Source organism: Pseudophryne corroboree, chromosome 8, assembly GCF_028390025.1.
Source record: "Pseudophryne corroboree isolate aPseCor3 chromosome 8, aPseCor3.hap2, whole genome shotgun sequence".
Classification (NCBI taxonomy): Eukaryota; Metazoa; Chordata; class Amphibia; order Anura; family Myobatrachidae; genus Pseudophryne; species Pseudophryne corroboree.
The window spans coordinates 266,767,652-266,784,199 of record NC_086451.1 but is presented as its reverse complement, the minus strand read 5'-3'; the positions used below and the strand labels follow the sequence as shown (position 1 = coordinate 266,784,199).

At 47.0% G+C, this 16,548-nt stretch overlaps 1 protein-coding gene across 1 annotated transcript in view; it reads left to right on the top strand.

Annotated features, from left to right (window-relative positions):
- LAS1L (LAS1 like ribosome biogenesis factor) overlaps positions 1–16,548 on the top strand; it is a 201,059-nt gene that overhangs the window by 93,838 nt on the left and 90,673 nt on the right. The window contains exon 5 of the mRNA XM_063937222.1: positions 4,826–4,990. Coding sequence (XP_063793292.1) covers positions 4,826–4,990 — 165 coding nt within the window. The remainder of the gene's footprint in view (positions 1–4,825; positions 4,991–16,548) is intronic.

Below are 16,548 nucleotides of genomic sequence, written 5' to 3'. Positions count from 1 at the left end.
TGTCAAGGTACCCCTTCTTCAGCAAGGAAAGGGTTACTACTCCACAATGTTTGTGGTACCGAAACCGGACGGTTCGGTGAGACCCATCTTAAATTTAAAAGACTTGAACACTTATATCAAAAGGTTCAAGTTCAAGATGGAATCGCTCAGGGCGGTTATTGCGAGCCTGGAGGAGGGGGATTACATGGTCTCCCTGGACATCAAGGATGCGTACCTGCATGTCCCCATTTACCCTCCGCACCAGGAGTACCTCAGATTTGTGGTACAAGACTGTCATTATCAGTTCCAGACGCTGCCGTTTGGGTTATCCACGGCACCGAGGGTCTTTACCAAGGTAATGGCCGAAATGATGATACTCCTTCGCAAGAAGGGAGTTTTAATTATCCCGTACTTGGACGATCTCCTGATAAAGGCGAGGTCCAAAGAACAGTTGATAGTGGGGGTGGCACTTTCTCGGGAAGTGCTACAACAGCACGGCTGGATTCTCAATATTCCAAAGTCACAGCTGGTCCCGACGACACGTCTTCTGTTCCTGGGAATGATTCTGGACACAGACCAGAAAAGAGTGTTTCTTCCACTGGAAAAAGCCGAGGAATTGTCATCTCTGGTCAGAGACATCCTAAAACCAGGAAAAGTGTCGGTACATCAATGCACACGAGTCCTGGGAAAAATGGTAGCTTCATACGAAGCAATTCCATTCGGAAGGTTCCACGCAAGGACGTTCCAGTGGGACCTGTTGGACAAATGGTCCGGGTCCCATCTCCAGATGCAACAGCGGATAACCCTATCGTCCAGAACCAGGGTGTCGCTGCTGTGGTGGCTGCAGAGGGCTCATCTACTAGAGGACCGCAGATTCGGAATACAGGACTGGGTCCTGGTGACCACGGATGCCAGCCTTCGTGGCTGGGGGGCAGTCACAAAGGGAAGAAATTTCCAAGGACTGTGGTCAAATCAGGAAATTTCTCTTCACATAAATATCCTGGAGCTAAGGGCCATTTACAATGCCCTAAGCCAGGCAAGACCCCTGCTTCAAAACCAGCCGGTACTGATCCAGTCAGACAACATCACGGCGGTCGCCCATGTAAACAGACAGGGCGGCACGAGAAGCAGGATGGCTATGGCAGAAGCCACAAGGATTCTCAGATGGGCAGAGAATCATGTGTTAGCACTGACAGCAGTGTTCATTCCGGGAGTGGACAACTGGGAAGCAGACTTCCTCAGCAGGCACGACCTCCACCCGGGAGAATGGGGACTTCATCCAGAAGTCTTCCAAATGCTGGTCAACCGGTGGGAAAAACCACAGGTAGACATGATGGCGTCCCGCCTCAACAAGAAGTTGAAAAGATATTGCGCCCGGTCAAGAGACCCTCAGGCGATAGCGGTGGACGCTCTAGTGACACCATGGGTGTACCAGTCGGTTTATGCGTTTCCTCCTCTACCTCTCATACCAAAGGTACTGAGAATAATAAGAAGGCAAGAAGTGAAAACCATACTCGTGGTTCTGGATTGGCCAAGAAGAGCTTGGTACCCGGAACTTCAAGAGATGCTTGCAGAGTACCCTTGGCCTCTGCCGCTCAGACAAGACCTGCTGCAGCAGGGACCCTGTCTGTTCCAAGACTTACCGCGGCTGCGTTTGACGGCATGGCGGTTGAACACCGGATCCTGAAAGAAAAGGGTATTCCGGAGGAAGTCATCCCTACCCTGATCAAAGCCAGGAAGGATGTCACCGCAAAACATTATCACCGCATTTGGCGGAAATATGTTGCTTGGTGTGAGGCCATGAAGGCCCCGATGGAGGAATTTCAACTGGGTCGATTCCTGCACTTCCTGCAAGCAGGGGTGTCGTTGGGCCTCAAATTGGGGTCCATAAATGTCCAGATTTCGGCTCTGTCGATTTTCTTCCAGAAAGAACTGGCTTCACTGCCTGAAGTTCAGACTTTTGTCAAAGGAGTTCTGCATATTCAGCCTCCTTTTGTGCCCCCAGTGGCATCTTGGGATCTCAATGTGGTTTTGGCATTTCTAAAATCACATTGGTTCGAACCACTTAAGACTGTGGATTTAAAATATCTCACGTGGAAAGTGGTCATGCTGTTGGCCCTGGCGTCGGCCAGGCGGGTTTCAGAATTGGCGGCTTTGTCTTGTAAAAGCCCTTATCTGATTTTCCATATGGATAGGGCAGAATTGAGGACTCGTCCTCCGTTTCTCCCAAAGGTGGTCTCAGCTTTTCACTTGAACCAACCTATTGTGGTGCCTGCGGCTACTAGGGACTTGGAGGATTCCAAGTTGCTGGACGTAGTCAGGGCCCTGAAAATTTATGTTTCCAGGACGGCTGGAGTCAGAAAAACTGACTCGCTGTTTATCCTGTATGCACCCACCAAGCTGGGTGCTCCTGCTTCTAAGCAGTCTATTGCGCGCTGGATTTGTAGCACTATTCAGCTGGCGCATTCTGCGGTGGGACTACCGCAGCCTAAATCTGTAAAAGCCCATTCCACAAGGAAGGTGGTATCATCTTGGGCGGCTGCCCGAGGGGTCTCGGCTTTACAACTTTGCCGAGCTGCTACTTGGTCAGGGGCAAACACGTTTGCAAAATTCTACAAATTTGATACCCTGGCTGAGGAGGACCTGGAGTTCTCTCATTCGGTGTTGCAGAGTCGTCCGCACTCTCCCGCCCGTTTGGGAGCTTTGGTATAATCCCCATAGTCCTTACGGAGTTCCCAGCATCCACTAGGACGTCAGAGAAAATAAGAATTTACTCACCGGTAATTCTATTTCTCGTAGTTCGTAGTGGATGCTGGGCGCCCATCCCAAGTGCGGATTGTCTGCAATACTTGTAAATAGTTATTGTTACACAAATCGGGTTATTATTGCGAGCCATCTGTTCAGAGGCTCCTTTTGTTATCATACTGTTAACCGGGGTTCCTATCACGAGTTATACGTGTGATTGGTGTGGCTGGTATGAGTCTTACCCGGGATTCAAAATCCTTCCTCCTTGTGTCAGCTCTTCCGGGCACAGTGTCCTAACTGAGGCTTGGAGGAGGGTCATAGGGGGAGGAGCCAGTGCACACCAGATAGTCCTAAATCTTTCTTTAGATGTGCCCAGTCTCCTGCGGAGCCGTCTATTCCCCATGGTCCTTACGGAGTTCCCAGCATCCACTACGGACTACGAGAAATAGAATTACCGGTGAGTAAATTCTTATTTTTTCTGTTTAGTGTTTAGATAGTGGCAGTTATTGTGGACTGTAAAAGTCGAAAAATATTCCAGTACACACATTACGTACTAACAACACACACTTGCCCGCTGCGCGTGCACTTGTTCCGCCGTGCGTGCACATATCCGCAATTTGCGTATGGTCGCTCCCGCGGTCCTGCGCGTGGTATGGGTATTTACGGCGGAGTTTGTGAACGCATGGAAGGTTATCGAAACATGACATATTTAATCCAAATAGTGCACATTGTACACACAGCCCCCCTACACCACATCAGAAAGTAACAACTGTTTAAATGATTCCAGAACAAAGGGATTCACCTTTACAGGATAGGAGGGGACAGAACAAGGTCATAAGGTGGTGTCTGGTATCCAGCTGTAGGGTATTTTAAGGGTAACATTCCGGTGTTGGTTAGAGGAAGATCGCATGTTCCTGCGTATAGTTATGTGCAGAAGTAGAATATAGGTTTAAACTGTATTTACTGTATATTATGTATGCGGCGGGAATCCAGAGGAGACCACCCACAAGAGCAGTTGAGAAAGACATCGCCCACCTATTCAAATTGATCTATGACCTCTCTTGTACTGTAAAAGTGCATTCCTGTGTCCAATGGACAAAGGGATTACAGTATCCATTGTATTGCTTTTGGAAGTAGTGTATAAAAAGCCTGTTGCTGCCTGGCCGGTCAGAAGACTCTTAACGCTATCTACCTGATTAGCGGAGGACTGGACCAGGTTGCGCAAGCGAATATTCTCACGTATGTACATTGCTGTAGCCATTTACTCTGTTGTATTGTAGTGTATAAATTGTATTGTTATCCCCTTCCAGATATATACGCTGAGGTGTCGGAGCCCAGTGTTTAACTACAAATCGGTGTTGTGTCTTGTTTTCCCTGCCAGGGTTTAAAGCGTATTACATTACCTAACTATATAAGGTTTAAAAGTGTATTGATAAGTTGTGTACGCGCTGCGGGTACTTTGTACCGTCAGCGCTGCATAAGGTTTAAGGTGTAACATCATTGCAGTGCTTTGCTGCATAAGGTTTAGAGTGTAATAATATCATTGCATTGCATTACTAATAAGGTTTAAAGTATATCAAGAGTGTGTGCGCTCTGTGTGTACTTTGTACCCCCAGCGCGGTGTTTGTACGCTAAGTCCGTACAAGGTACGGGACTCTGTACGCAAATAGCGCACAGAGTACGTAGCGTGTGTACGAAGTCTAGCGGCCGCAACGGCTCCATGGTAAAAGTGTGTTTAAAGGTATATCTTTATGGTTTAAGATAATATCGACATTATCAGAGCCATGCAAGGGGACGCTGTGCACTAATTGGGGCTCCTGCTCACTGTACGGCGAAAACGACACCCAAATTTTTCTTATAAAACTCATGTCGACCTTAAGACCTGTCGACCCAAGTGTGGTCGAGCTTCCATTCTGAAAGTGCTCATAGTTGTCTTGGTGTGCTAGATGGACAGGGTAGACAATTTTAACACTGCAAATTAGATTTCCTTCTGAATAGGTGATCAAAATAAATAAGCTAATGTTAAGTTTTCTTTGTTGGCGTAGGGAGGTACTTGGCTGGGACACTTCTGATTAGACATGTCCTCTCTTTCTCTGCTCAGGATGGGACTTTGTGATGGAATGGCTCAGGCGTGAATATTGGTCCCGTCAACTGGGTAATTCCTCAAACCCTCAGTGGGTCTCTGCAGATGATGATGGTTCAGAAGAGTCTGAAGATGTTCTTCCCACACTGTCCTTAAAAGAACAGAAACGGCAAATCCTTTCTGGTGAGTAAAATCCTGAAATTTATTTGACATTATAGAGTAGTCCTCCAATAAAGGAGGAAACTGTGGAGAACATTGGAGACCCCAGCAGGGCATGAGACAGCAGACCGTGTGCATAGGGATATAGTATACAATACAATACAATTTATTGTCATCAAACAAATCTGACAACTAAATTTAATTGTACAACTCACTAAAGCAATAGTATAAAACAGACACTGGTATAAAAAAATACACACATAGCACAGATGAGATGACAAATTATTGGCCATAAGTGTTTAACGTGCGCACAGCAGTTGGAAAGAAGCAGTCACGTAGGCGAGTCTTGCGTGCTTTCATTGATCTAAATCGCTTTCCAGATGGCAAGTTAGTAAAAAGCCGTAAGGACAATTGGCTTGAATCAGCAAGTATACTCTTAGCTCTTTATCAATCTCGCTGCATAAAGATCATTAACAGTCTGCAGCTGCACCCCTATAATTTTGCTGGCAGAGCAAACTAAATGCTCTAACTCCTCACGGGAGGTACAATTACCGTACCATACAATGATTCCGTAAATTAAAACACACTGAATAGAGCATCCATAAAAATTCCTTAAAGTAGAAACACCTGAAACTTTGAGACCGCGTAGGAAAAGTAAGCGTTGGTGTACTTTTTTTTGATTATTGATAGTGTGTAACCCACCCAAGACAAATTACAGGAAACCTAAATATCTAAAAAGTTAAATGACTGAACAAAGTCAACGTTCAGCCCATTTATGGATGCTGGGAGTAGTGGACGTTTACCACCACATCTGAAATCCATCACCAATTCCTTGGTTTTATCCACATTTAACAAGAGGTGGTTAACCTTACTCCTGGCCACCAGGTTCCTAATTTCCATTTGACAAATTGCTTTGTTCTCCCCAGAAATTAATTCAATGGTTGCTATGTCATCCGCATATTTAATAACTTGCACAGTATCTGAGGAGGTCAAACAGTGATGGGTGAATAGCGAGCAAAGAAAATGACTAAGGGCCTAATTCAGATCTGATTTGCTTTTAGCTGTCCTGCGATCAGATAGTCTCCGCTTACAGGGGTAGTGTATTTTCGCTGTACAAGTGTGCGTTCCTATGTGTAAGCAGAGCTGATAAGAATCAGTTTGTGCAGTCTCTCCGCAGCCCGGGACTTAATTTTCCAGTGCGATTGAATTCTGCTGATCGAGGCCGGAGCTGACGTCAGACACACTTCTTCAAAACGCTTGGACATGCCTGTGTTTTTCTGGACACTCCCTGTAAACAGTCAGTTGCCACCCACAAACAGCCTCTTCCTATCAATCACCTTGCGTACGCCGTGCGAATGGATCCTTTGCACCATCACGTCGCTGACAGACGATGCCCATTGCAGCTGTCCGACGCGCCTGCGCATTGCGGTGCGAAAACACACAGCAGCAATCAGAGCTGAATTACCTCCTAAGAGCCTTGTTCAGGTTTGTTAGCGAACCAAAAAAGCACACTAATGGGCAAAACCATGTTGCACTGCAGGTGGGGCGGATGTAAGATGTGCAGAGAGAGTTAGATTTGGGTGGGGTGTGTTCAAGCTGAAATCTAAATTGCAGTGTAAAAATAAAGCAGCCAGTATTTACCCTGCACAGGAACGATACACACCCACATCTAAATCTCTGCTTATATTACATCTGCCCCATCTGTAGTGCAGCATGGTTTTGCCCATTAGTGTGCTTTCGGCATACTGGTGGCTGGGATCCCGCTGTCGGGATCATGACAGTCGGGATCCCGGCTGCCGGTAAAACGTACGTATTCCCTCAAGAGTTTTGACTGCTCTAAGTAACAACCTATTCTCAAGTCCAGCCACAGAATCCAGAGCATAATCCATAAACCAAATATTGGTAAAAATTAATACGGAGCAGTTCCATAATTTTTTTAATTTTAATACATTGTGACAACCGATATTTTCCAGTTCATAGGAGTATGCAGAGTTGATATTTGTGCTCGACGCCTCTGTTCCTGACGAACCTTCCTGTACTTTTGTGATGTCAAAAGGGTTTGAGGGCTTTGTACAATGAAATGGTTTATTCTAAGCAATGCAGACTGTATCGACCTATCCAGCCATGATGTCTAATAAAAGGAGATTAATCTGTTATGTGTAGTGAAAACCAGCTTCACTATCTCCTGTTGTTGCTCTTTACCCAGGAGAAGTAGCAGTAATCCTTTATAACGTTTTCCTAGGAGATTGGGCTCTTTTGCTGCATTTAAAAGACTGTTGAATTGGTGACTTCAAGTCACAAGAGTGATTTAAGGATACGTGGTCCAGTAACTGTAGAGAGGTGGATATTTCAGAGATCACTGGGTGTTGGGTAGAACCACATTATGCCTGACCACGCCCTCGTCAGTATGCTGAAGGGCTGGTCATATAGTACTCTACAAGTTTTGTAGCTGTTGGCCAAGTCATTAATTGGGAATTAATGCCAATAACTACTACAGAACAAGTGTGACTTCACCAGACAAAATGACAGTGGCATATAAAGGAACAAAATGCCAACCTTTTAAATTAATTAATACAACAAATATGGCTAAAACTATGCAAAATAAAGAGAGGATTGCAACTTCCATCTACTTCAGTGATGGCTAACCTTGACACTCCAGCTGTTGTTGAACTACACATCCCAGCATGACCTGCTCCAGTTTTGCTATTTGGCATTGCTAAAACTGATGCAGGGCATGCTGGGATGTGTAGTTCAACAGCTGGAGTGTCCAGGTTAGCCATCACTGATCTACTTGATATTCTTAATGTACAGCTGGTACGCACAGATATTTACAGAAACCTATTCTGTTTAATGCATTGTACCTTTGGTGCTGCAGCTACTTAAGTTCATGTGATTTCTGGCACCACGGTTTTCTAACACTGGTAAGTGCCCACCCTCCAAGACTGTTATATAGTTATTGTTGAAATGCACTTCAATTTATTAAAAAAATGCGTCATTGAAATTATATGCTGACTCTGCAGTTACCAAATGGTTACACTCGCATAATTGTGCTGGAGAAAATTGCTCTGCAGCACTCCCTTTATTATTGGGACACGCTGGACGCCAAGCAGCTGCACAGAGTCCTGGGGCCTCGCCTCACTGACAGCAAGGCTTCAAGCAAGGCAGCTGCATTCACTTGTATAATCAAGTATCCATAAAGCCAAAAAGTATATCGGCCCACCAACCAGCGTCTAGGTTACCGTGTCTGGTTGATCACTAACATAATGTTTAAGTCTGGGGCGCTGGACCCCACCAAGCCAGCGAAGGCCAGTTACCCCAGGGCAGCAATCTAGTGAGAGGCTAAGACGTTGGTATTTGCATCTTTTTTTCTCTGACGTCCTAGTGGATGCTGGGAACTCCGAAAGGACCATGGGGAATAGCGGCTCCGCAGGAGACTGGGCACAACTAAAGAAAGCTTTTAGGTCACCTGGTGTGCACTGGCTCCTCCCACCATGACCCTCCTCCAAGCCTCAGTTAGATTTTGTGCCCGGCCGCGGTTGGATTCACGCTAGGGGCTCTCCTGAGCTTCTAGAAAGAAAGTATATAATTAGGTTTTTTATTTTACAGTGAGACCTGCTGGCAACAGGCTCACTGCAGCGAGGGACTAAGGGGGAGAAGAAGCGAACCTACCTGCTTGCAGCTAGCTTGGGCTTCTTAGGCTACTGGACACCATTAGCTCCAGAGGGATCGACCGCATGGAACTGGCCTTGGTGTTCGGTCCCGGAGCCGCGCCGCCGTCCCCCTTACAGAGCCAGAAGCAAGAAGAGGTCCGGAAAATCGGCGGCAGAAGACCTCAGTCTTCACCAAGGTAGCGCACAGCACTGCAGCTGTGCGCCATTGCTCCTCATGCACACTTCACACTCCGGTCACTGAGGGTGCAGGGCGCTGGGGGGGGGCTCCCTGAGCAGCAATAAAAACACCTTGGCTGGCATATATATCACAATATATAGCCCCAGAGGCTATATATGTGATAAATACCCCTGCCAGAATCCATAAAAAAGCGGGAGAAAAGTCTGCGAAAAAGGGGCGGAGCTATCTCTCTCAGCACACTGGCGCCATTTTCTCTTCACAGTGCAACTGGAAGACAGCTCCCCAGGCTCTCCCCTGTAGTTTTCAGGCTCAAAGGGTTAAAAAGAGAGGGGGGGGGCACTAAATTTAGGCGCAATATTGTATATACAAGCAGCTATTGGGAAAAATTCACTCAATATAGTGTTAATCCCTAAATTATATAGCGCTCTGGTGTGTGCTGGCATACTCTCTCTCTGTCTCCCCAAAGGGCTGTGTGGGGTCCTGTCCTCAGTCAGAGCATTCCCTGTGTGTGTGCGGTGTGTCGGTACGGCTGTGTCGACACGTTTGATGAGGAGGCTTATGTGATGGCAGAGCAGATGCCGATAAATGTGATGTCGCCCCCTGTGGGGCCGACACCAGGATGGATGGATAGGTGGAAGGTATAAACAGACAGTGTCAATTCCTTACATAAAAGGCTGGATGACGTAACAGCTATGGGACAGCCGGCTTCTCAGCCCGCGCCTGCCCAGGCGTCTCAAAGGCCATCAGGGGCTCAAAAACGCCCGCTCCATCAGATGGCAGACACAGATGTCGACACGGAGTCTGACTCCAGTGTCGACGAGGTTGAGACATATACACAATCCACTAGGAACATCCGTTACATGATCCCGGCAATAAAAAATGTGTTACACATTTCTGACATTAACCCAAGTACCACTAAAAAAGGGTTTTATGTTTGGGGAGAAAAAGCAGGCAGTGTTTTGTTCCCCCATCAAATGAGTGGATGAAGTGTGAAAAAGCGTGGGTTCCCCCGATAAGAAACTGGTAATTTCTAAAAAGTTACTGATGGCGTACCCTTTCCCGCCAGAGGATAAGTTACGCTGGGAGATATCCCCTAGGGTGGATAAGGCGCTCACACGTTTGTCAAAAAAGGTGGCACTGCCGTCTTAGGATACGGCCACTTTGAAGGTACCTGCTGATAAAAAGCAGGAGGCTATCCTGAAGTCTGTATTTACACACTCAGGTACTAGACTGAGACCTGCAGATAGTGCTGCTGCAGCGTGGTCTGTAACCCTGTCAAACAGGGATACTATTTTGCGAACATAAGACGTCGTCTTATATATGAGGGATGCACAGAGGGATATTTTGCCGGCTGGCATCCAGAATTAATGCAATGTCCATTCGGTCAGGAGGTTATTAGAGACCCGACACTGGACAGGTGATGCTGACTTTAAAAGGCACATAGAGCCTTATAAGGGTGAGGAATTGTTTGGGGATGGTCTCTGGGACCTCGTATCCACAGCAACAGCTGGGAAGAAATTTTTTTTTACCTCAGGTTTCCTCACAGCCTCAGAAAGCACTGTATTATCAGGTACAGTCCTTTCGGCTTCAGAAATGCAAGCGTGTAAAACGAGGGAAGAGGGAAAAAGCTGCACCAGTCAGCCAGTTCCCAGAATCAAAATTCTTCCCCCGCTTCCTCTGAGTCCACCGCATGACGGGGGGGGCTCCACAGGCGTAGCCAGGTACGGTGGGGGGCCACCTCAAAAATTTCAGCGATCAGTGGGCTCGCTCACAGGTGGATCCCTAGATCCTTCAAGTAGTATCTCAGGGGTACAAGCTGGAATTCGAGGCGTCTCCCCCCCGCCGTTTCCTCAAATCTGCCTTGCCGACAACTCCCTCAGGCAGGGAGACTGTGCTAGAGGCAATTCACAAGCTGTATTCCCAGCAGGTGGTAGTCAAGGTGCCCCTACTTCAACAAGGACGGGGTTACTATTCCACACTGTTTGTGGTACCGAAACCGGACGGTTCGGTGAGACCCATTTTATATTTGAAATCCTTGAACACATACATAAAAAAATTCAAGTTCAAGATGGAATCGCTCAGGGCGATTATTGCAAGCCTGGAGGAGGGGGATTACATGGTATCCCTGGACATCAAGGAGGCTTACCTACATGTCCCCATTTACCATCCTCACCAGGAGTACCTCAGATTTGTGGTACAGGATTGCAATTACAAATTCCAAACACTGCCGTTTGGACTGTCCACGGCACAGCGGGTCTTTACCAAGGTAATGGCAGAAATGATTATACTCCTTCGAGAAAGGAAGTTTTAATTATCCCGTACTTGGACGATCTCCTTATAAAGGCGAGGTCCAAGGAGCAGTTGTTGGTCGGAGTAGCACTATCTCGGGAAGTGCTACAACAGCACGGATGGATTCTATACATTCCAAAGTCACAGCTGGTTCCTACCACACGCCTACTGTTCCTGGGGATGGTTCTGGACACAGAAAGAAAAAAGTGTTTCTCCCGCAGGAGAAAGCCAAGGAGCTGTCATCTCTAGTCAGAGACCTCCTGAAACCAAAACAGGTATCGGTGCATCACTGCACACGAGTCCTGGGAAAAATGGTAGCTTCTTACGAAGCAAAATTCCATTCGGCAGGTTCCATGCAAGAACCTTTCAGTGGGACCTCTTGGACAAGTGGTCGGGATCGCATCTTTAGATGCATCGGCTGATACCCTGGTCCTTGGAGACAGGGTTATCTCTACTGTGGTGGCTGCAGAGTGCTCATCTTCAAGAGGGCCGCAGATTCGGCATACAGGACTGGGTCCTGGTAACCACGGATGCCTGCCTTCGAGGCTGGGGGGCAGTCACACAGGGAAGAAATTTCCAAGGACTTTGGTCAAGTCAGGAGTCGTCCCTACACATAAATATTCTGGAACTGAGGGCCATTTACAATGCCCTAAGTCTGGCAAGGCCTCTGCTTCAAAACCAGCCGGTACTGATCCAATCAGACAACATCACGGCAGTCGCCCATGTAAACCGACAGGGCGGCACAAGAAGCAGGATGGCGATGGCAGAAGCCACAAGGATTCTCCGATGGGCGGAAAATCACGTCTTAGCACTGTCAGCAGTGTTCATTCCGGGAGTGGACAACTGGGAAGCAGACTTCCTCAGCGGACACGACCTACACCCGGGAGAGTGGGGACTTCATCCAGAAGTCTTCCAACTGTTGGTAAACCGTTGGGAAAGGCCACAGGTGGACATGATGGCGTCCCGCCTAAAGATATTGCGCCAGGTCAAGGGACCCTCAGGCGATAGCTGTGGACGCTCTAGTGACACCGTGGGTGTACCAGTCAGTTTATGTGTTCCCTCCTCTGCCTCTCATACCAAGGGTACTGAGAATAATAAGAAAATGAGTAAGAACAATACTCGTGGTTCCGGATTGGCCAAGACGAGCGTGGTACCCGGAACTTCAAGAGATGATCTCAGAGGACCCATGGCCTCTGCCGCTCAGACAGGACCTGCTGCAGCAGGGGCCCGGTCTGTTCCAAGACTTACCGCGGCTGCGTTTGACGGCATGGCGGTTGAACGCCGGATCCTGAAGGAAAAGGGCATTCCGGAGGAAGTCATTCCTACGCTGATTAAAGCCAGGAAAGATGTAACTGCAAAGCATTATCACCGCATATGGCGGATGTATGTTGCTTGGTGTGAGGCCAAAAAGGCCCAACAGAGGAATTTCAACTGGGTCGATTTCTGCATTTCCTACAAGCAGGAGTGACTATGGGCCTGAAATTAGGCTCCATTAAGGTACAGATCTCGGCTCTGTCGATTTTCTTCCAGAAAGAACTAGCTTCACTACATGAAGTTCAGACGTTTGTTAAGGGAGTGCTGCATATTCAGCCCCCTTTTGTGCCTCCAGTGGCACCTTGGGATCTCAACGTGGTGTTGAGTTTCTTAAAATCACATTGGTTTGAGCCACTTAAAACAGTGGATCTAAAATATCTCGCGTGGAAAGTGGTCATGTTATTGGCCTTGGCTTCAGCCAGGCGTGTGTCAGAATTGGCGGCTTTGTCATGTAAAAGCCCTTATCTGATTTTCCATATGGATAGGGCAGAATTGAGGACTCGTCCCCAGTTTCTCCCTAAGGTGGTATCAGCTTTTCACTTGAACCAACCTATTGTGGTGCCTGCGGCTACTAGGGACTTGGAGGATTCCAAGTTACTGGACGTAGTCAGGGCCTTGAAAATTTTATGTTTCCAGGACGGCTAGAGTCAGGAAAACTGACTCGCTATTTATCCTGTATGCACCCAACAAGCTGGGTGCTCCTGCTTCTAAGCAGACTATTGCTCGCTGGATTTGTAGCACAATTCAGCTGGCGCATTCTGCGGCTGGACTGCCGCATCCTAAATCAGTAAAAGCCCATTCCACAAGGAAGGTGGGCTCATCTTGGGCGGCTGCCCGAGGGGTCTCGGCTTTACAACTTTGCCGAGCTGCTACTTGGTCAGGGGCAAACACGTTTGCAAAATTCTACAAATTTGATACCCTGGCTGAGGAGGACCTTGAGTTCTCTCATTCGGTGCTGCAGAGTCATCCGCACTCTCCCGCCCGTTTGGGAGCTTTGGTATAATCCCCATGGTCCTTTCGGAGTTCCCAGCATCCACTAGGACGTCAGAGAAAATAAGATTTTACTCACCGGTAAATCTATTTCTCGTAGTCCGTAGTGGATGCTGGGCGCCCGTCCCAAGTGCGGATTGTCTGCAATACTTGTACATAGTTATTGTTAACTAAAGGGTTATTGTTGAGCCATCTGTTGAGAGGCTCAGTTGTTTTCATACTGTTAACTGGGTATATTATCACGAGTTATACGGTGTGATTGGTGTGGCTGGTAAGAGTCTTACCCGGGATTCAAAATCCTTCCTTATTATGTCAGCTCGTCCGGGCACAGTGTCCTAACTGAGGCTTGGAGGAGGGTCATGGTGGGAGGAGCCAGTGCACACCAGGTGACCTAAAAGCTTTCTTTAATTGTGCCCAGTCTCCTGTGGAGCCGCTATTCCCCATGGTCCTTTCGGAGTTCCCAGCATCCACTACGGACTACGAGAAATAGATTTACCGGTGAGTAAAATCTTTTTTTTTTTTTTTACTAACATTTACTGCTGTATGTGTTTTATAGAGTTGCTTAAGTGAGGGGTATTGATTAAAATGCTAGAAAGTGTTGTGTTAGTTAAAAAAAAAAATGTGAAAGTGCTTAATTATAATGTCCTACCTCAGCCTTCAAGTGTTCTGTGTACACAATATAGAATGTATGTTCTATTTGTGTGGAACTACAGGTCTTTGCATGATACCTCCATTATATTTGTAGTTAGGGTGTGCAGTTCAAGGTCCCCCTCTCCCATATTTTCTATATTGTGTACATAATACATTTGAAACCGAGGCCCCTTCAGCTTGGATTGGCACCTTCACACCTGCCCTGATTTTGTTTGGTTTAAGACACAGGGCTGCCTGAGTTTGTGCGGCCAAGCTGCTTTGGAGTGGGACATTATAACACTTAGCGCTTTTTTAGTACTTTCATATGATGGTTTTTAATAGCACAACACTTTTTAGCATTTTTATTAATACCTCTCACCTATGTCACAATCTAAAGGGGGGTACACACGGAGCGATAATCTAAGCAATCTGACTAGATTGCTTAGATTTTCAGCAACATCGCTCCGTGTGTAGCCCCCTCAGCGATAGCGATGCGCGGCCCCGCACATCGCTGTCGCTGCTGCTGGATTGGCCTGCATGCAGGCCAATCTAGCGGGTCGCTCACTTCACCCGCTGGGTGAATTGAGCGGCCCCCTGTCTCCCCCCGCACGCTCAGCACACATCGCGCTGTGCTGAGCGCCAGGAGAGATGTGTGCTGAGCGGTTCGCTCAGCACACATCTCTCCCAAATCGGGCCGTGAGTACTGGCCTTAATACCTAGCTTTTGCTTCCTTCATAATTAAAGCTAACACCTTTTAGGGGTATATTCAATTATTGCCGATGAAACTTCAGGTGATATTTCCCAATGCTTCATCAATGTTTTTTCACTTGGGGGGAAAAAACATCTTTTTTTTTTTTTTTTTTTTTAACCTGAAAATACGCAGGTTCAGCGAAACCTGTGTGTTTTTGGTAGAAAAAGTCCTGTTTTTTTTGAATTTGCGACTCCTGCTGGAGGCAGGTGAAACAAATCCCCGTAAAGCCGCAGCACGTGCCGGCTTATCGGCTATGATAGGTGTCAGAGCACCAAGTGGCATTTAGGTATGTGCAGCCACAGACCAGTCAGAGTTCCCATGCTGTCCACTGCCAAAAGCAGTGGAAGAAGGTGACACGTTCCTGCATGTCAAGTAGTGGTAGGGTGTGCTCACAGATGGGATCACTGATTCATGTGTATGGGAGCAGCCGGGTGACGAGGTCACCTGCCTCACAATAATGAAATAGTTGAAGTGGTACAATATTTAGCACTCACCTTTTTTTAAGTTTATGATGCCTGTGTTAATTACGCAACTAAAGATTTAATGTGGCACAAAGAAGTTGTTGCTTACATAAAATGTTTATTGCACTAGTGCCTCAGGCTAGGTGTCAGTGACTGGGAATGAGTATGCGTGTGGTTAGTGCAGTATAACGAATACAATACATACATGGATTCTCCTGCATGGCTTTAAGTGGCACTGGGTCTCTAGTGTTTATTGATGTGACAGAAGCAGCCGGTTAAATTCTGAAGTGTGAATGGATATGTGGTCTGCTTAAATTTAGATGAATTATGTACAGCTGATTGGCTAATGCTTCACAGTAAAGAAGGACAATGACCCAAAACATACTGCTAAAGCAACCCAGGAGTTTAAGGCAGAGGAGCAGAATATTGGACCTGATTCAGATGCGATAGCAATGCTGCTATTCTAAGCAAATCAGCCAATGTTTTCTTGTTGCGTCTGACACGCAGCGCTCAGCTAGTGAATTGCGATTAGGGTCGCACCGAGGAAGTACTCATTAATAATTATACCGCTCTTTCTCCAACAGGACTCATTGCGCTTTACAGACCTCAAAAACAATGCACATAATACAGAAGATGTAAGTAATACAGCTATAGACAAGCCCCACAGACACACAAAAAAAAAAAAAGCATAATGCAGGATTGGTGTAGGCATTTAGAGTAATTTCTACGGGTTGTGTATTCAACCCTCACAAGGTACAGGGTGTGGCAATCACCTTGGGTTCATTACATCTGATTACCCTGGATCGAGTAGTTTGCCCCTACAAGACTATATTCTGATTGCAGCGTCCTTACGCTCAGAGTACGGTGCCAACAAAACATCAGTCATCCCATCTACAAGAATGCCAGATGAGGCAGCCATGTTGGGCGCACTAATAAGGTTACACTGTGGAAGGTGAGCCATTCAAGGGACCAATGCATATATGGGAAAACTGACACTAGTGTAGTACCATGAAATACCATACAGATCCACGTGAAGTACATCCTGCCTGTGGTGGAAACATCCAAGGCAACAATCTGGTGTGCACTGCCTAGGTTGCTGCTGGCAGGGTGTGCAATCAGTCGAGGTACACATTACAGGAATAGCACACTATGTGCAAGTACCCTTGAGGGGTAGGCCTGGCGGCAGTCGTGATGGTCTCAGCTGGAGGAGTGGTAGTCTTGGTCCTAGTGTTCACATGAGAGGTGAGGGTAGGCCACATAATGATCTTGAGCTGCAGTGCTTGTAAAAATTGTTTCAT